This window comes from Miniopterus natalensis, chromosome 13, assembly GCF_054644295.1.
Source record: "Miniopterus natalensis isolate mMinNat1 chromosome 13, mMinNat1.hap1, whole genome shotgun sequence".
NCBI classification, from domain to species: domain Eukaryota; kingdom Metazoa; phylum Chordata; class Mammalia; order Chiroptera; family Miniopteridae; genus Miniopterus; species Miniopterus natalensis.
In genome coordinates, this window is record NC_142093.1 from 23,058,747 (window position 1) to 23,079,661 (window position 20,915).

Here is a 20,915-nt window from a genome sequence, read left to right on the forward strand (position 1 = left end):
ATGCAGCCTTATCCCTTACACATCTAATTAACTCTAGGAACTATGATCAAAAAAGAGCTGAAATTACAACCTACAAATCCATGCATCTTGTATTCACTATATGCCTATGTTCACTGCAACACAGAATTCAGTATAAATCAAGACTGCACTGGGCCCTAATCAGAGATGGTTCAAGTCCCAAATGATCTACACTACAACCCTATAATATGGTTCCTAAATTCACCAAGTACACCATTTATGAAAAGGTCCATGTATAATTATTTCACCTACCTATAAGCATTAGAATATTAAAAACAATTCCTTTTTACTCAACTGATATCTCTATGACAGAAAATACTGTTTACCTGATGTACGCTTTAAGAAATAACAGAACTGTGTACATATGAAATTGGTTAACACCACTCTACTTTCAAGATCACATTAAGATGTTTGTAGGAGGGTTAGGAAGATCTAAGATTGTACATACACAAACTGAGATAGATACACACACAAAAAGTAAAACAATTCTTCAAAATAAGGCATTGTTTCTTCCATTTCCAAAGGTTATCAAAAACACTCATAAAATCCCAAAGTTCATCAATTGTTACCTTAATGCCAAACATATTGTTGTTTAATTTATATTTTAAGTTCTTTTACAGTAAATACCCTTATCTAAATAGAACATCTGTTTTGGTTATAATACACTGTATCTTTGGCAAGAACTTGTAATAAAACGAACAAAAACAATCAAGGATCTTTATTGGGTCTGGCAACAAGAGCAGATTTGTAACCAAAACCTTAAGACAAGAAATGACCATCACTGGGCTCTAGGCCAGTTCTAATCTAAGTCAATAAACAAAGATCTGCAAGAGGGGCTACAGTTAAAGGGAGCTGGGGGGTGGGTTAAGGGAATTCCTGCAGATACTTAAATTGGACTTAGGGATACAGAAACACATGGGTTACAAAATTGCTGAAGCATATTTTATTTTGATCAAAAACTGTCAAACTGAATCTGAATCCAAATAATATTTTAAAACTAAACACACACACACACACACACACACACACACTCCATAATTACTCATTTCTTATACTTCCTTTCCAACATACCTCATTATGGTGTAAATACATATATATTTTAAAATGTTTTGGCTGTTTCAACAAAATTAACATAAATTATATTTATTATAAAACAATTTTATTTTTAAATTGATTTAATGTCACAAACGTCCCAGAAAAGAAGTCTTATAAACAAGTCTAGTGTTTATAATAGTCATAGAAATGGAGAGAGGACTATCAATAGGTAAAAGGCAACCAAAGCCTAGACCATCAGAGCACATTGTCTCAAACCATCCCTGTAGAAAGAAGTGAGACAAATACTATATCACCTTAACTTGTTATTGAGCATAATAATCAAACTGACATCCAAAAAATAATTTACGCTGTCCCAAGTTCTAAGGCTAAAATTCATGGCCTTCATCACTACTAGAAACTGCAAGTGGAGGAAACAGATGCTTAAATACAAAGAAACTGATTTTATATGCCACATGTAAAACAGAAATTATTGCACTAGTCAGAAATAAATAACAGCAACCACAACTTTTCCTCCATATAAAATAATTTTTAACTTCACAACATTATAAGCGTCACATAGCTAAATGCACCTTAAGTTGTATAGCTAAGCTTAATGATTGTTGGGAAGTAAATTTCTTTAAACCCGAACAAAAGAAATCTGGTCCAGGTGGTTCGGGACATGGGAAATACACTGCACGTTAACTCTGAGAGATTCTTCCTCAGTCAGGTTTCAAGGAAACCTCAGAAATCATCCCATCAAAAGCTCTACCTTAAATTCCTTCTACTAGCATCACAAAAGTCTTTCTCCCTGTTATATAGTTCCTCTTGTTAGATTAGGTCCAACAACTCAAGTATTTCAAAATATTTTCTGATCCTTATTCTAATAATCTCAATGTCCACAAACTTGAAAAGCATGCCTCTAAACCTTGATTAAATTACTGATTAAAACATTAACTAAGAGAGTGTCTGAGGCATGCCCCTAGAGACCTCACACCAGACATCAATCCATTAGATAACTAACATCTTTTTGGTAACAACCTAACCAAATCTCTGATTCTCTCATTTCTCCATGAAGGTATCAAGAGTCTATGCAAAGATGTGCTAAAATCTAAATGTGTCTATCAGTCTAGTTTTCCTAATGAAAATGAAATGGGATAAGACCGAAATATTTTATTTTTAAGAAATGCGTGCTGATTTCTGGTGGTTATTGTTCTGTTGTTCCTTCCTAAGTGTTCACAAACCATCCTTTTATAATTTAATAATAATATTGCCTGATCAAGATCACACTCAACAGTCATTTGCATAACCTATCTTATTTCCCGTTTGGAACATCAAAGTAACATCTGACCATATTCCACAATTTCTCAATTTTATGAACAGTGGTATCAAAATTTATTCCCAAGTCCACCTAGAACTCCAGAAAATGTTTCATTTGGGCCAGACAAGATAGGAAAAAGAAGCTCTCTTACTGTCACCCTATTTTAGTTACATTTTGGCTTTCTTTTATTGGTAATATTCTGTCTTCAGTCCCCAAATCATTCTATCTCACAAATCAAAAGAAGAGTTGAGTAATTCCACTTTCTCTTAATCACTGATTAGGATGATGACATTATCTACAAACCCTGGGAACTCTTTTCTAACTCTTTCTTTAAGACAATCATTATAAGCCTTTCATGCTATACTTAGCACCTGGAGGCGGGCAGTTAAGGGAGGGTTGCAGGGCTTAAGCGTTGATATTCTAGTATATTTTTGGGAGGTCAGTGACTCTTATACATATTCTTGGTTACTTATATTTTTTTCAGGTTTGTATATCTCCATATAAAATCCACGCTTGACCAAAAGTTTGCAGCCAGTACATACAAACTGATTTACTTTAGCTCTCAATCTTTTTCTGATTGCAAAGCCCCTGGAGAATCAATGTGCTCTATTCAAAGTATGATGGACTATGTGCATTTAAAATAACATGATTAAACATACAAGGGCTAAATCAAATACTAGGTACTAGCAAACATTTAAAAATTAAGAAAAATGCGTGACTGTAAAATAAAAATTGATCCAAGCTTGGTTTAGCAAAGTAGCTTTCATGTGTAATATAATTCATAGCATTCATCTAGAAAAAAATATTGCATTCTTAACAGAATGCTTAAGAAATTTTCTGACATACTTAATGGGTGTTAAGACTTAGTACACTAAGGAAACAAGAAATTTTCAATAAAAATTAACTGAACAGAAAAGGAAATACCAAAAAGCAGAGCCAGCAGTAACAGCAGGTAACAGAAATAGACTTGCAAGGGCTTTAGATACTAGAATTATCACACAGACTGTAAAATATAATGCTCAGTATGCTTAAGGAAATAAAATAGGTTTGAAAATATATTCAGAAACAGCAAACAGCTATAAGAATAATCAAGCAGCCCTGGCTGGGTGGCTCAGTTGGTGGGAGCGTCACCCCGTACACCAAGAGGTAGCAGGTTCGATTCCCAGTCAGGGCACACACCCTGGCTGTGGGTTCGATCCTGGTCAGGGCACATGTGGGAGGCAACCGATCCATGTTTCTCTCCCTCAATGATGTTTCTCTTTCTCTCTCTCCCTTCCACTCTCTAAAATCAATAAAAAATTTATTTAAAAAAACACAGTGATCAAGTAGATTTGAAAATACAGTTTCTAGAAATTAAAAATATAACTGAAATTAAAAATTAAATGGATGGATGTCAAATCTTCATAAATTAAACTATAAAGTCATCTTAATTCCAATCAAACTCCCAGATGGCTCATTTGTAGAAAGGCTGATTCTACAATTTATATATAAGTGCAAGGGACCTATAATAGCCAAAACAATTTTGAAAAAAATGAACAAAATTGAAAGACTTACACTATCTCATTTCGTGACTTATTAAGCTATACAAATCAGCACTGGATGGTATTAAAGATACACAGATTCATATAAAGACATATAGATCAATTAAACAGAAATGACTCCAGAAATAGATCCGAATGTATATGGTTAGTTGATATTCAACAAAGATGCCAAAGCAATTCAGTGGAGAAAAGAAAACCATTCAATAAATGGTGCTGGAATAATCCATACCCATATCCAAAAGAGAACTTCATATCATATATTAAAATAGCTTTAAATGGATTATGGGCCTAAATTAAAGAGTTGAAACTATAAACTGTCTAAAACAAAACATACAATAAAATCATAATGACCTTAGCTTTTTCCAAACATTACTTAAATAGGGCACAAAAAGCAAGAAATATATTTTAAAAATTGATAAACTGGACTTCATCAAAAATATGTTTGCTTTTCAAAAGACCATGTTGAAAAAATGGAAAGGCAAGTTACAGACTGGGAAAAATGTTTTACAAAAGAGGTATCTGATATAGAACTTGTCTTCAGAATAAATACTCAATAACAGGAGGAAAAAATAATCTAATTTTTTAAGTGGGAAGAGTATGTAGACAGCTACTTTATCAAAGAAGATATATGAATGGCAAAAAAGCAAATGAACATGCTCAACATCATTAACTGCTAGGAAATATATTTAAAACCATAAGATATCACTGTACATCCACTAGGATAGCTCCATTTAAATGACAGACCATACCAAGACGACTGATGAGGGTATGAAGAAAATGGAACTCTGGTAGTACGGGTGGGAAGATAATAGGGTACAACCACTTTAGAAAAGCTTGGCAGTATCTTAAGTTAAACATATATCTGCCATGCAACACAGTGATTCTATTCCTACTTATTTACCCAAGAGAAATGAAAGCATATGGTACAAGAATGTTCATGCAGCTTTATTTATAACAGCTCAAACTGGAAACAATCCAAATGTCCATCAACAGGTAAGTGAATAAACTAATTGTGATTTAGCCATATGAAATACTACTCAGTAATAAAAAGAACAAACTACTGATATAACCAACATCATGATGAATCTCAAAATAATGATGCTGAGTGAAAGAAGCTAGCAAAAGAATACATATTGCATGATTCCAAAAATTACATACAAGTCTAGAAATGTACAGTAATCTATAGCTACAGAAAGTAAATCTGAGACTACCTGGGGGGAGAGAGAGCAGTGTGGGAAGGGTGAATTACAAAAGAACACAAGGAAATGGGGTGGGGGAGGCATGTATGTTCATTATCCTGATTGTGGCGATAGTTTCATTAAAATATACAAATGTCAAAGCTTATAAAATTGAAAACTTTAAATATGTGCACTTTGTTTATGTCAACTATCTCTCAGAAACACTGAGAAACTAACAAATGGAACTTCCAGGAGCGAAAAATATAACTGAAATAAAAAATGCAATGGATGGGTCTGACAGCTAAAGAAAAAGCTAGCGAACTGGAGAAAAGACCTGAAGAAATCAACCACAAAGCAGCCCAGAGAGGCAAGAAATGAAAAGAGAAAGGTTAAAAAGCATGAAGAGAAAAAAAAAAGCAAGGATAGAGAGGATGAATATATATAATTAGATTCCAGAGGGAGATCAGAGAGAAGAATGAGACAGAGGTAGTACTTGAAGAGTAATGGCTGAGATTTTTTAAGATCTAAGAGATATCACCCTATAGATTCAAGAATCCCAACTCGGATTAAATTGTCAATGACAAATTTGGAAAAAAAACCCTTTCTTCTTAGTCATTACAAATGCCATGCTAAACATGTCTGCACATAAATATTACAATTATGGTTAATAAGTGTGTACTAACAGATTTAAAACTAAAATACATTAAAGGCTAAAAATATCCCAGTTGTCAAACAAAAGAGGACTTAAATATGGTAAAACCAAACAAGAGAATTAAGGAAGATGAAAGGAGGGAAATAAAAAGGAGGTTGGAGGGAAATGGGGAAGGAGAAAGGGAAAACGGTGAATGAAGGGAAGGAAAAGGAAGGGAAGAGCCCGGTGGCTCTGCTGTTTATAAAATACCACAGCTGGTCAATAAAGGCCTTAAGAAAAAAATAGGAAAAATCAACATCCATTATTTTTTCAAAACTAAGCTCAAGTTATTACAGCATTCTAATTAATCTCTGTTTCTTTTGTCTAAGCTGACTAAGGTTGTCTGGTGAATTTCTGATTTTTTAGAGAAGAAAGCTTCAAAGCAATCACATAAGTAACTGAGAGGATAATGAGGTTTTGTGACTTCCCAAAGACAAGTCAGAAGAAGACTTAAGAAAGTTAGGGAAATAAAAAGCTGCGAGAGGCTTGCACTTAAAAAAAAAAAAAAAAAAAGGCTTGATGTTCTTAAACATGAGGTTCATATTTTCTACAAAACCTGGAAATACCACGAGGAACACAGTAAAGTACATGACTGTCTAACCACTATGCTGTACACCTGAAACGAATACAAATAATACTAAATATAAACTGTAGCTGACAAATAAAAATTTAAAAATTTTAAAGTAAATATATCTGCTTGATAGTATATTATAGTTCCAGTGATAAAGAAATAAAAAGTTTTTAACATTCTAGACTCAAATAATAATACAAAACCCAAAAGTCATACAAAAAAGTACAGATAAATCTGAGAAAATAAAATTTTTAATTCTATACAAAATAAATCTTGAATTATAAACACAAAATGGGAAAAACTATTTGTATAATTTGTAAAAATTATAACTGGTCAATCATTAATATAAAAAATATTTACAAATCATTACAAACAAGATGAAAACCTCCAAAAGAAAACAAAGAATGAGCAAAAGACACAAGCAATCCACTCACACATACACAAAAAAATCCAGAAAGGGCCAATGAACATATAAAAATATATCTGACGTCATCAGTAATATCAAGTATGTGACTCGTGCTACATAAGCACTTTATATATATTAACTCAGTTAAACTTTAAGATAATTCTATAAGGTGATTACTACTAGTATCCCATTTTATGGATGATAAAAATGAAATACACAGAGAGGTTAAGTGATTTGTCCAAGGTCACATAATTAGTTAATAAGCAGTGCTGCTGAGATTTCAACTATGCAATTAAAACAAAAAAATGACAGAGCAAAGAGGCACAGTATTAATACCCAATGTCCCAGAGGAATGAAGGGGAAAATAAATCGGCACAGTCATTCCGGAAGAGAACATGGCAATATATTTCAAAAGCCCTAAAAATATGCAGCTTTAAAATTAATTCCCAAACAAGCAATAACTCATACAATTCAAGTCAGTGCTTTTTACAGGAAAAGCACATGAGGAGCCTAAAAGCTAGGAACAAGGATGTTCATTTTACTCTTCTTCCAACTGTATATAGGTTCTATATTCTTTGGTACATTTTTGATATATTTCATAATAAAAAAACGCTTTACTTTATTCCCTTTGTATCTGAACTTTCATATGTACTAGTGATGTGTTTTTAAATAACAGAATCCTGAATTAGCAATATATCGAGAAAAGGGAGAAATGTAGTGTGGAAATAATCTAAGTAATAGATTGGGTTTGGTATTTAAGCATTTTTCAGTTTAGGAGCAATGGTAAGGTGCATCTCTAAATCTGTACTCCACCTCTTCAAATGCATTATAAGAAATAAAGGTATGTGCAAAAATCTAAGCACAAGAACATTCACTATAGCTTTGTTGAGAATGGTGAAAATTAGGAAAACAGAGCTATTGAACAACAAAAAGTGACTAAAATACAAGATACAAGAGTATGCCCGACTGGTGTGGCTCAGTGGTTGAGCATCAACCCATGAACCAAGAGGTCACAGGTTGGATTCCAGGTCAGGTACATGACCAAGTTGCAGGCTCAATCCCCAGTAGAGGGAGTGTAGGAGGCAGCTGATCCACGATGTTTGTATCTCTCTATTCCTCTCTCTCTAAAAATCAATAAGAACATATTTAAAAAAAGATACAAAAGTATATAGGCATACTTCATTTTACTGTGCATCGCAGATATTGCATTATTTACAAATTGAAGACTTGGGCAACACTGACTCATGCAAGTCTATCGGTGCCGTCTTTTCCAACAGCATTTGCTCATTGTGTCTGTGTCACACTTTGGTAATTCTCCCAATATTTCAAACTTTTTCATTATTATAATATTTGGCATGGTAATCTGTGATGTTACTGTTTCGATAGTTTTGGAGCGCCACAAACTACACTCGCATGAGATGGTGGGCTTAATCTATACTGTACGTGTTCTGACTGATCAACTGACTGGCCATTCCCCCATCTCTCTCCTCTTTTGGCCTCTCTATTTCCTTAAACACAATATTAAAATTAGTACAACTAATAACCTGACAATGGCCTATAAGTGTTCAAGTGAAAGAAGAGTCCCACATCTCTCTCTTTAATCAAAAGCTAGAGATGATTAAGCTTAGTGATGAAGGCATGTCGAAAACCAAGAAAGTCAAAAGCTAGGCCTCTTGCTCCAAACAGTCAGCCAAGTTGTGAACACAAAAGAAAAGTTCTTGAAAGAAATTAAAAATGCTACTCCAGTGAACATACGAATAATAAGGAAGTGTAACAGCCTTATTGCTGATATGAAGAAAGTTTTAGTAGTCAGAATAGAAGATCGAAGCAGCCACAAGATTCCTTAAGCCAAAGCCTAGTCCAGAGCATGGCTCTAACTCTCTTCAATTCTATGAAGGCAGAGAGAGGTAAGAAAGCTGAAAAGTCCACAGCTAGCAGAGCTAGCAGTTTGATTAATGAGATTTAAGGAAAGAAGCTGTCCTGATAACATGAAAGTGCAAGGCGAAGCAGCAAGTGCTAATGCAGAAGCTGTAGCAAGTTTTCCAGAAGATCTAGCTAAGATAATTAATGAAGGTGGCTACACTTAACAGATTTTCAGTCTAGACCAGCGATTTTCAACCACTGTGCCACAGGAATTTTTAGTGTATCTTTATTGATTTTAGAGAGTGGAAAGCAGAGGGGGAGAGAGAGATAGAAACATCAATGAGGAGAGAGTCACTGATCAAGCCCGCAACCCGGGCATGTGTCCTGACTGGTATCGAACCCCGACCGCCTGGATCCTAGGTCGACGCTCAACCTCTGAGCCACGTCTGGCCGGGCATACAGGAATTTTTAAAACATGCAGTACCTGACTATTTAGTCAGGGGCACTAACCTCTTTTACTGTAGATTGTCAAATAAAAAAATGACAACAGCCAACGCAACAACAGCTGTCTGGTGTGAATGAATCAAAATTATATCCTTTTTTTTTTTGTCAGATGGACAAAAAGTGTATTTTTTGGTGTGTGGCAGAATTTTAGTAATTAGTTTATGTGTGCCAGGAGATAAAAAAGGTTGAAAATCACTGTCTAGACAAAACAACCTTATATTGAAAGAAGATGCCATTTAGGACTTTCATTGCTAGAAAGGAGAAGCCAGTGCCTGGCTTCAAAGCTTCAAAGGACAGGCTGGCTACTCTGGTTAGGGATTAATGCAGCTGGTGACTTTAAGTTGAAGCCAGTGCTCATTAACCATTCCAAAAATCCTAGGGCCCTTAAGAATCATGCTAAATCTACTCTGCCTGTGCTCCATAAACAGAACAAGTCCTTGATGACAGCACATCTGTTTACAATATGGTTTACTGAACATTTTGAGACCTACTGCTCAGAAAAAAAGATTCTTTTCAAAATATCACATCTACAGAGAAATCGTTCCTGAAAAGAAGGGTCAACAGATGTGACAAACTTCACTGCTGTCTTACTTTAATAAATTGTCACAGCCACAGTCAGCAGCCGTCAACATTAAGGCAAGGTTGTCCGCCAGAAAAAAGATGATGACTTGCTGAATACTCAGATGATGGTTACCATTTTTTTAGCACTAAAGCTATTTTTAATTAAGGTATGTACATTGTTTTTTTACAGAAATGCTACTGCACACTCAAGAGACTACAGTATAAACACAACTTTTATATGCACTGGGAAACCAAAACGTTCATGTGACCCGCTTTATTATGGTGGTGTGGAACCATGCCTACAATATCTCTGAGGAATGCCTGTACCTGTAGTAATTTTAAATGATTTTGGAAAGTCCACTTATTGGCATGGGACGATGATAACAATATATTAAGTATGGGAAAGGTTATAAAACAGGTACACTGTGAATTCCTTTTTAAAATATATACATATAAGTGAAGGAAAAAATCTAGAAATATGCTCTAAAATATAAATAATATTTTAGATAATAGTAAATCCTATCACTTTCTATACTTGTTAATTAATCTACAATAATAAATATTAATATCTTTAAAGAAATTATGTTTGCTTTTTTAATTTTAAGGCAAAAGGCTTTCACTAGCTTCACTAGTAGGCATTTTTCACAAATGAGTTAAAACTTTGAGGCTCAAGCTATTCTCATCAATTTAGTTTGGAAAAGGAAAGCATGGCTATTTGAAGTCCAAAGGGAAAGTGAGAAAACAATGGTAAATGAAAGCAGAACTACTACAGATCCAGGGGCAAGAATGGAGAAATGGATCATGCTAATCCAAAGCCACTCAGACGTTAACTGTATGCCTACACAAAATCAAAGCTTGTGACAAAGAGACAAATAAAGGAACTTTAGAAATGCTTTTAATTTGTAACACTTACCTTGGCTCTCAGTTCTGAAGGCCAGGGATTCAAAGGCATCAAACTTTGGAAGAAGAAGGCTAAGTTATCCAGCCCTACTTATTTATTTGTACCTAGTTAAACAGAGCCCTCACACGGTGTAAAGCCTGGAAAATCCCATGAAACCAAATGAGGCCTAACTTGCTGCTTCTGTGACAGGTTTCAGGATAATGAAACTCAAATTTATGCATGAGATAGACACTTTACATTGTCCTGCAAAGCTCTAGTGAACAGCAAGACGTAACCGGTTTGGGGGCAGACAAGATGTATAGCTTTAAAAAAGAAGGGACAAAAACATCACAGTAGGAAACTGAGAAGTTCCTTTGCCTCTCAAAGAAAACAAACATTCCTAACAGCCTTACCAGTAAACAACATCCAGTGGTGCAAAGTAATTTTTCATTATCAGGTCAGCAAAGTAAGCTTCTGTTTCTCGGCAGGCAGTTCCATTTCCAATCACCACTGTGCTGCAGCTTCAAGGGAGAAACAGGAGGAGAAATTGGGTGAGCTCAAGGCACACTTCCAAATCAATCAGAAGTAAATGTACAGAATGCACAAATACTATTGTACAATGCTAGTGTTCGCTCATACATCCAAGCAACTTCTCCGCTGTTTCATAAGGGAGACAGACATATGTAAAACAAAAAACACTGCCTCTTCCTTTGGTTTAACAGGCAGTGGAGAAATATTTTACTGTCACACAGCTCAAGAACAGTCAGCTACCTTCCAATCTAGAAGGAATCAAATTTAGACACAGTTAAGTGAATTCTAGGCCATAATAAAGACATTATGACTGAATTATGTGATATGTCATCAAATAATTTATGAAGCTTCTAACTACTACCACATCTGATCCTCCAATCCATGAAGAAAGGAAAGAAGAAAAAGGGAGGGAGGAAGGGAAGGAGGAAGAAAGTATAGACCCAAACAGAAAAATTAAATGTTCACTTTGCTCATATTACCACCTCTGTTTAGTGGAGGTTGCAGAGGAAGGAAGTGGAATTCCTCTGGCATCTCCAAATGTGGAGCTCTCCAGCAGTCTGCCCCAGCATTGTTTTACAGGGTTCCTTCCCCCTCACCAATGCGATCCCCTTAATCCCGCCCTCCAAATTAGGGGCTTCGACAGTATCTCTGATTGGCTGAGCCACTGAAGTACTCAAAAGGTTACTTATTTTCATACTTGAAATTCAGCAAAAGCCTCTTTATTTTCTCTGCCTCTTGGAAGCCTTGTCCACAATGCAAGTAAACCACATCAGTATGAAGTATCTGACCTTAGAAAAAAATGAAGAGAATAAGCCAATTTATAAGACATTACAAAACATAACACACCAATGATCTGATTAAGCCAGATGAAACAGGAAAGAGAACTGGTTTGTCTTTTAAAATGCAGTCTGAATCATTCATATTCACTAAATTAGACTCTCCGTAGGCACTATGAAGTTCTGTTGCTTCCAAAGTTACAAGGACTCTATTTTGCTATATAAAACCATTATTAATTTTAATAATACTTAACATCAATAATAGCAAAAGCTAGCATTTACTGATTATTTACTATAAATGACATGGGACATTTTTATTTTTTCTTTGGGTCGTAGATATGTGATTTTCATCTTGTGTAATTTTTTTCAGCAACATATTTATGAATTGTGAGTTTTTCTGTACTATATTATATTTTAGCTAAAAATACATTTTAAATTTGAGGGTAACTACCTAAAGAATAGAAATAATGATGAACCAAGTGACCAACTTAGGAAGTTAGAAAAAAAAACACAATAGAATAATCTCAAAGAAAGTGGAAGGTAGAAAATGATAAAGTTAAAAACAGAAATATAATAAAAATTTTAAACATAACAGAAAAGGCCAATGAAGTTTAAGATCTAAAATCACTTATTAAGAAAAATATTTAGCAATACTCATAAAGAAAAAGAAAGGATAGAAGATACAAATAATTATATTAAAAATAAAAAGGAGATATAGAGATTCAGAACAGATTTAAAAGATAGAGAGACTATTATATACTTTATGTTAATTTAGATTAAATAATGAAATGGATACATTCTTGGAAATGTCTTACTTACCAAAACAGGCTAAAGATACGTGTGTGTGCGCGCGCACAAAATTTAAAAAACAATAATCCTATAAGCAACATAAACACAGGAAAAGACAAAAGCTCAATAGATGCAGAAAAAATTGATACAATATACTTCCTATTTATTGCACATATGCACAGGATGAAAAGAGCAACTAGGACAGCAAATTTAAAAACCCATGACTCTATAACAAAGTATCCCTACAAAACCCAAAGGATGAGCAGGTGGGAACAATGCGCTGACAACTACCAAAACCTACATGCATCAATATTTCTGTGGAAGGAAGCAGAGGGTATCTCATAAACCTAAGATGGGAAGAATGCCGAAAATGTCAAAAGGTACTTCCCTGGAAATTACAACAGGCCTGTTTGACAACAGAAGCTGAAACTAGGTGAAAAAAACCCTTGCATACTCTAATTTATAGGTAAGTACAAAGGCTGCCTAATAAATTCAGAAAAGACTGGAAAACTGATCTCTATGAACTCTTGAAACTAACAAGTAGAATATCCTCTTCAATATAAAACCCCACACTGAGGAGAAATTGTTGCAAATCATATCCACATTGAGCAAGGTAAGGGTAGTATGATCAAAGAAAAAAACGTCTAGGTAAGTGGGAATAAAACAACAGGGAAACAGATTCCAGTTAAGTATAAGATTCTCTCTTTACTTACACAGATATAGAAGGCTTTTTCCCAATGATTTTGGAACAATATAGAAGTGACATTTCTAGAGCTACACAGCTAGAAGACCTTTCATAACCTAAAAGCTGAGGGACACTAATTTTACGTAACACTAGTCAACAGAAAAGAATCATAGTCAAATTTCATACAGAATGATTATTTTTTAAAATAAGAAATACAAAAGACTAGTGTGATGTCCTCGTCCACAGAGAAAAACTATAACCTAATATATAAGAATAAGCAACAAAAAAAATTATAGAAAATGATGATAACACAAGTCAGAATTAGAAAGCCTCAGAAATGAGATGAGAAAACTCGGGAATAAATTAGATATGAAAGAAAAAGTTATTTCAGAATTGAAAACCTAAACCAAAAGAAACACGAGAACAAATAAATATGACAGTAAATGCCTTAGAGATACAGAAGGTAAAAATAAGGGTAATTTAAAAGATCAAAGAAGTTAAATGTGAAGAAATTCACCATAAAACTGTAATCTATTTTTCATAAGCATCAAATGGAAATTCCAAAACTTGAAAACATATAACTTAAGAACTCAATGGATGGATTTAATAGTTGATAAGACAGCAAAAGAGAGGATTAGTTAACTTAAAGCGGATCAAGAGAAAACAAAACAAAAGAATGGAAAATAGAAGAAAGAGGAAGCTGAAGAGTCTAATACACACGTAATTGGAATTCCAAAAGGAGATGCAAGAGCCTCTATAAATCCCAAGCAGAATTCATGCGAAAAATTTTAAAAAATAGTAACATCATAAGAAAGCTTCTGACAACCACAAAGAGAAAATCTTTAAAGCCAGAGGAAATAATAAGATTTCTGGCTGACTGACTTCTCAAGAGAAACTGTAGTAGCAAAAGTAAATAAATAAATAAATAAATACCCCCAAAAAACCCACATCAAATTATATGGTGACAGAAGATTGACTTTGGGTGGCGGACACACAATGCAATATACAGATCATAGAATTGTGCATCTGTAACCTATATAATCTTATTAACCAATGTCATCCCAAAAAATTTAAGAAAAAATTTTAAAAATTAAATAAAAAAAAAAAAAAAGGAATGACATCTTTAGAGTACTGCCAATCTTGAGTTCTACACCCAGAAAAAATATTCTTCAAAACTAAAGGCAAATCAGAAACTTTTCCAGACAAACAAAATCTGAGATGATCTGTCACCAACTGATCCACATTGAAAGTAACTGCCTAGAGCGGCAGGCAGAAAGAAAATGATCTTAAATGAAAACAGAGAAATGTAGAATAAAGTGAAGAGCAATCAAGGGTAAATATATGAGTAATAAAAAAAGTTTACTGGTCAAAATAATAAAAATGTCCTGTGCTATTATTTAAAAGATATACAGAATTAAAATGTATCATAGGACCCACTACGGAGTGCTATCGCCACTGCGATGAGGTTGACTTCAATGTGGGTGAAGCCCACATTGTTAGAATGTACAGATGGGGTTTTGGGTAATGAAGATTATAATCAGAACAACATCAACCAATGGACCGCAAGAATAGTGGAACAATTCTTAGCAGATATGGTTAAGTTGGAAAAGCTTGTAAATCTATTGTGACCTGTGTAGTGGTCTAGAGGAGTGCGTATGGCTTTCAGACAGCCAGCTCATGCTTTTAGAACAACACATCTGATGAAACCTGGACTGTAAGATGGGAGAACCTAACCATGAACTGTATCATCAATGTTTTTGCCACTGCTATTGTCCTGTAACAGACTAAAAATGTTTAGCCAAAGCCATTAACTGAAGAATTTGTCAGTGTATCCTTTCTAAAAAGAGTAAGTTACTTATTACTAGGCTAGATGACAACTGTGCAATATGCTTTGAAGCTATCAACAAAAACTGAATATTATAAGCAATCTCATAGTAAGTTGGGAGATTAGCTCATATTCTATATACAGAATCATTTTTCCCCAAAGTATGTTTTGTTATAAAAATTAATACTTTTTAATTTTTAATTATAAAAGTCATATAACATGAAAGTACATCTGGCAATAAAACATGAAAATCCACAAACCCAGCTGCTGTTATATCTTATAGTCTTATTTCCTTACAGTCTTTTCCTGTGTATCTTGTCTTAGATTATTGTAATAATAGTATATTTATAATTTTTTACTTTAAGAAGTTTTAATTTTACTCTTTAGAGAATCATTTCAATAGGAAAAATTTAGTATCAGCAGAAAACAAATACAGAAACATGGCATGGAATGAAAACACAACCTGATTATATTTACGCCAGCTTTTCACTAACATAATGTACCTAAGGAGATAGGGAAATCCATTCAGATAATAAAGTTCTCTTTAAGCTTCAGAAAAGTTAGCAGCTATAAATATATGAACAAAAAACTTTGCAAGGATAAATCTGGAGAAAATAATAATTAGCTAACACTTCTTAATTTTGTATTTCTTCTTAGTTGTACATATGACTTAGTAGAAAGGAACTGTTTTTTTTTCTCTCAACTAACAGTGCAGTAGCAACTACCATTAACTTGTTTACATTTTCTGAGAATTCTTAAAACTGATTTTAAATTTTCAAAATCTTGGATTTACACTTGAGGGCACATTAAATCCGGTAAGCTTGAATTCCCATTAAACAAAATGAGCTACAGTGTCTGAGGAAAAGTATCTGACTAACAGCTGCCTTACAATTCAAGCATTCCATGTGTAACGAACAAGTGCTGAATGCCTGTGCCAGCATATTTTTTTCCTAGTCATTATAGTTATCAATCTGCTGTTCAAATTCTAAGTTTCTTCTGGCACCTGTTCAGTTGGACAATTAACATTTATGTTTGGGGAAGAAAAAAAAGTTGTTTTACAGGAGAGGGAAAAAGTGAATCTGGTTATCCATTAGAAGTAAGCAAAGTGAAAAGCACTTATTGCTGAAAGAGAACCAGAGCTGTAATTTTAAGAATTGCTCCTAGCAAGTAAAAAAATGCATAAAATATGCAGCTCTTAAAAATCTTATTAGCAGTTTAACTGTACAAGTAGTAAATTTTATCACTGCTTTAGTTACAACCATCTGTAAATAATTTTAAATACTTATGTGGGATACAAATTAATTAGAATGAAGTGTAAATTAAAAGTATACAATCATTAGCAGGTTACTGAAAATCTTGGGGCTTATGAAATGTAGTTAAATTTATTTAAAAAATAAAAGATGAAAAATTAAGGTACACAGCTGGCCACCAAATGTGAAGTCAATCTACTGTTTAACCTTGAAAACAAAATCAAGTTTGCATATTACCGCTAACACTAGCACCCACAGGGAAAGGAACCATGATTCATTGAATTTGGGAGTAAAGAAAAGCGTGGTATTAATATTGACAATATTCAGAGAGTACTCTTACAGAAATACGATGTGCATGTGTGATACTTTGCCGAGTAATAATTGTTCAATGTTTAAAAAGATTATTAAGAAAATACAAGGATAGAGTTTAATGCAGTGATGTACACTTTTAGCCCATGGGAGATTCTCAGTCATTACCTTTATGTGCCCATGAAGACTGTAATAGTGACCAAACATCTGCAATTAAGACTCATTTGATTATTGCTATTGAAGCCTGATCTGAAAAGAATAATCATCAAAATTCCTCATGAACTTGCTATGTGCTGTTTCTAGTTACAATATAATAAAGATTACCCTCCTGTGCTGTAAAGCTAAAATGAACGCATCACAATAAATAGAAGTAATGGGGTCAGAGTAGTTAAAGTCTGAGCTCAGCTAATCTTCAACTGTGACATAAGGAAGAGCATAAATGATAGTAAAATACTGAGGGGTTTTGGTCACAAATAAGATGAACATGAAGTCTGATTCTTGGGTTCCCATATACCTCTACCTAAGAAAACCATTTTCTAAGACTTGGAAATTAACATTATTTCTAAGTCCTCATGAAATATGTGAAGCAAAACGTACGACCAATCAAACAACTTTTATATGAAAGCTGAAAGATATGCTTACTGGTAGGAGAAATTATAGCTAATTTGCAACCATGTCTGTAACCAGGATCCACTCCCATCAACGTGCGCCCTGGAACGGGGCTTGTTAAAAGGAGCTGCCGAAGGTTCCGTCCAAACATCATTACTGATTCCTTCTCTGCATCTGATGTTAGCTTGGCTCTTTAGAAATAGAAAAAAAAGAGAATGGAGTTTTTCATTCACCCAAATTTTCTTTCAGCAGAACAGAATTCATTTTATACAATTACTCCTCATAAGAGCATTTATTATAACAAAATTACTTGAGAGAAAATACCATATACAAAATCACATTGAGTCTATTTTTGCTAACTGCAGTAACATGACATCACAAATAATGGTGTGGTATCAAATCTACCAAGTTCATCATACCTATACTCCTCTATCTGCTTTGCCTTATGTACAAAATCCGTATGTATAAACATCTGTGTGTATGAGAGAAACAGGGTGTAGAAAGATTTGGATATCACATGGATGTCAAATTAAAATTTATCAGCAAATTAAAAATAAAAACACACAGTGATAAATTATTGAATCATAAGTAGCTTCCTACATCAATACTTAGTTTTATACCTTCACCTAAACATATCTCAATGTTTTCTTCTATTCCATTCCCTACATCTACCCCTTTGTCATTCTCATAAGACCAAAAATACTAATACCAGTCTAGAACCATGGCTCATGTAAATAACTTCCCAATTTTATCCAAAGAAGTTATTAAAAGTCTATTTTAAAACTTTTTCTGAGATAAAAATATATGTCTATAATGGACTCAAAGGCAACTGTAAATTAAACTTTATACCATTCATCTACTTAACAAAACTTATCCCCTGAAATTCGTAAGAATTTATAAAAAGTATGTCTTCTCTGTTAGACCAGGTTAAAAAAATGCATGCCGCCCGGCCGGGTGTGGTCAGAGGTTGAGCGCTGACCTAGGATCCAGGCGATCAGGGTTTGATTCCTGGTCAGGGCACATGCCCGGGTTGCGGGCTCGATCAATGACTCTCTCATCATTGATGTTTCTATCTCTCTCTCTCCCTCTCCTTTCCTCTCTCTGAAATCAATAAAGATATATTAAAAAAAAAAAAAAATGCATGCCATTGGCCACAAGAAAATTGAAAGTTCAAAAACAATTCAAAGCATATTTCATATCAGCTTTGAGGTAGAATTATTTATAGAACTGAAGGGACACACAGTTAACTAATGTTTGCTTTTCTGGTTTAATTCAGTTCCCTAAGGCTTTTCTCTAACATTTCACCATCACTCTCCCTGCATTTAGCCATGCAGCATAAAAAATATCATTATAGACATTTCTAGATCTTCACTTGTAACTTTATTTATTGAGCGAGCATTTGTTGCCAGTCTTACATAAGGTACCATGATCAGTTTGAGAGATACAAGCTGAAAAGACAAGATCCCTATCCTGAAGACCATTGTCTAGTTGAAGAAACAGAAAAATAAAGACAAGTATAAAACAATGGTAGGTGCTATACTAATGGGAACACATCCCAGGGGTAGCTAAATTAGGAAGACTTTCTGAAAGAGATGTCTTCTCAGGTGAATCAAGATAAATAACAGTTAGGCAAACAAAGGCAGGGAGAGTATATAGAAGGCATGGAGAAAATACTCCAGGAAATGGAAGCCCCTCAGGGATCGTTTATAGAAGAAGTAATTTCATATGCTCAAGTAAAAAGAAATACCAAGACATAAGGCTGTGGAGAGAAAAAGAAACCAGATCAGAAAGGATCAAGTACATTCTTCTAAAGAGTTTGCATTTTTTCCTGGAGACAAAGAAAATCCATTGAAGAATTTTAAGTAGAAGAGTATGAAATAATCAGATGGGAATTTGAGGATGGCAATGTGGAGTATGTATGGGAAAATACAAGACAGAGATCATCTATGACCCTAGTACAACAATTCAGGCAAAAATGATGATGTCCTGACCTAACTATCCCCTAGTAGCCATGGAGAGAAACAGGAGTCAAAAATCCAAAAAATAATAAAAGATAGTAAAATAGATAGCACTTGGTAACTGATATCTTGGAGAATGAGGCAGGTATGAAAAATGACACATGAATGAATGATCATTACAGTCACAGAAATAAGAAATGCAGAAGTAGACTATGCAGTCAACTGAATAAAATGGCTGAAAAATAATACAGTTGAAATGGTCCCGTTTCATACACACACATGAATGGAGAAAAGTCTAACTAACAATGGTTACGTCTAGGTAGTGAAATTAGGTGCATTTTCTTTGTTTTACGGATTCTTTCCATTTTTCTACATTAGGAAAAATTTCCTCTTATTTAAACAATTAAAGTAATTTTCTGTTTTAAAAAAATCCATTGGGAGTTTTCCCCTTCCACTGTTGTTCAGGTAATCACAAGTATTTCTATCAAGAGACACATCTATAGACAATGTCTGAAAATCAACTCATGGAATGAAATAAGATATATTTCTTTAACCACAGGCATGTTAGAAAAAGAGGACAGTGCTCTTGCTTGCCACTAATGGAAGTCAGAGAAGGATTATACATGAAAGAATTCCACACCAAGCTGTTCTCATTAACTCTCAATGAAAGTAATCCACAAGCAGTGAAGCTACGAAGTCAAATATATGCAAAAATGTCAAAAGAGCCATTAGACATTATATGCAACATGAGAAAACAAGATAAAGGAAATGAAATTTTAAATAAGTTTCCTTTTCACTTCATTAAGAACAGAATCTCTTATTTTTAAATTTGATGCCCCAGCACTCAAAAACAAGAGAAGTTACCTCACAGACTTGAAATAGGATTCCAAAAGAAACAATATTTTTAAGGGATGTCTGGGCTAAAAGGGTGAATCAAGAGAATGAATGACTGATAAAGAAGTTGGACAAAGGAACTGTGTTGTTGTTAATAGTGCCTCCTCCCTCCCTACTCTAAACACCTCCAAACTCAATGTCCAGGTCCAGTAAAAGAAAAACAAACAAGCATTATAAAGGCTGCTATAAATTAGTAAGGTTGAAGAAATGACTAGAAATCTACAGTTCCCAGGTACCCCTTGCTGAAACCTATAAACAAGTGAGAACAAAGAAAATCTATAGCACATAGGAAGGAAGAAAATGTTGGTTTCTAGATTGCCTACCAAGACCAAGGCTAGAGAGAGAGAGAGAGAAGGAAAGAGGGTTTTGTCTCCTAATGTTACTTTTCTTTCCTTCTCCCCTAAAAAGAATTCTGCACCTCACCTCTTTTGCTGTTCTTCTTTGTAACTCTTAGTCCCTCTGCTGGTCCATCTACATGATCTCTTTAATAATCTTCTAATATTTGTTCACCATTGCTGATAATTACTCATCCAAATGACTCCCATTTGGAGTGATAAACATTGTATTAGCTTTCTCTCTTCACAGTAATAAATTCATCATGAGTTCCACTGATTCTCTTATGCTTTTTTTGGCTCTCTTTATCTCTAAAAACTGCTTCCAACTAACTTCTCCATTAACTGCTTGGTTTGTTTCTCCTAAGCCAAATTTCTCATCAATAAAACT

The 20,915-nt window shown here is 34.2% G+C and overlaps 1 protein-coding gene and 1 pseudogene across 4 annotated transcripts in view; one reads left to right on the forward strand and one right to left on the reverse strand.

The window, feature by feature from the left end:
* The window catches only part of SRBD1 (S1 RNA binding domain 1), a 143,292-nt gene that overhangs the window by 96,456 nt on the left and 25,921 nt on the right, over nt 1-20,915 (reverse strand). For all 4 annotated transcript variants that reach the window (XM_016204094.2, XM_016204093.2, XM_016204091.2 and 1 more), the window contains exons 12-14: nt 17,374-17,531; nt 11,795-11,885; nt 10,980-11,087 (exon numbers count right to left, since the gene is read on the reverse strand). In XM_016204094.2, coding sequence (XP_016059580.2) covers nt 10,980-11,087; nt 11,795-11,885; nt 17,374-17,531 — 357 coding nt within the window. The remainder of the gene's footprint in view (nt 1-10,979; nt 11,088-11,794; nt 11,886-17,373; nt 17,532-20,915) is intronic.
* Nucleotides 13,033-15,127, forward strand: LOC107530334 (dynein light chain Tctex-type 3 pseudogene; annotated as a pseudogene).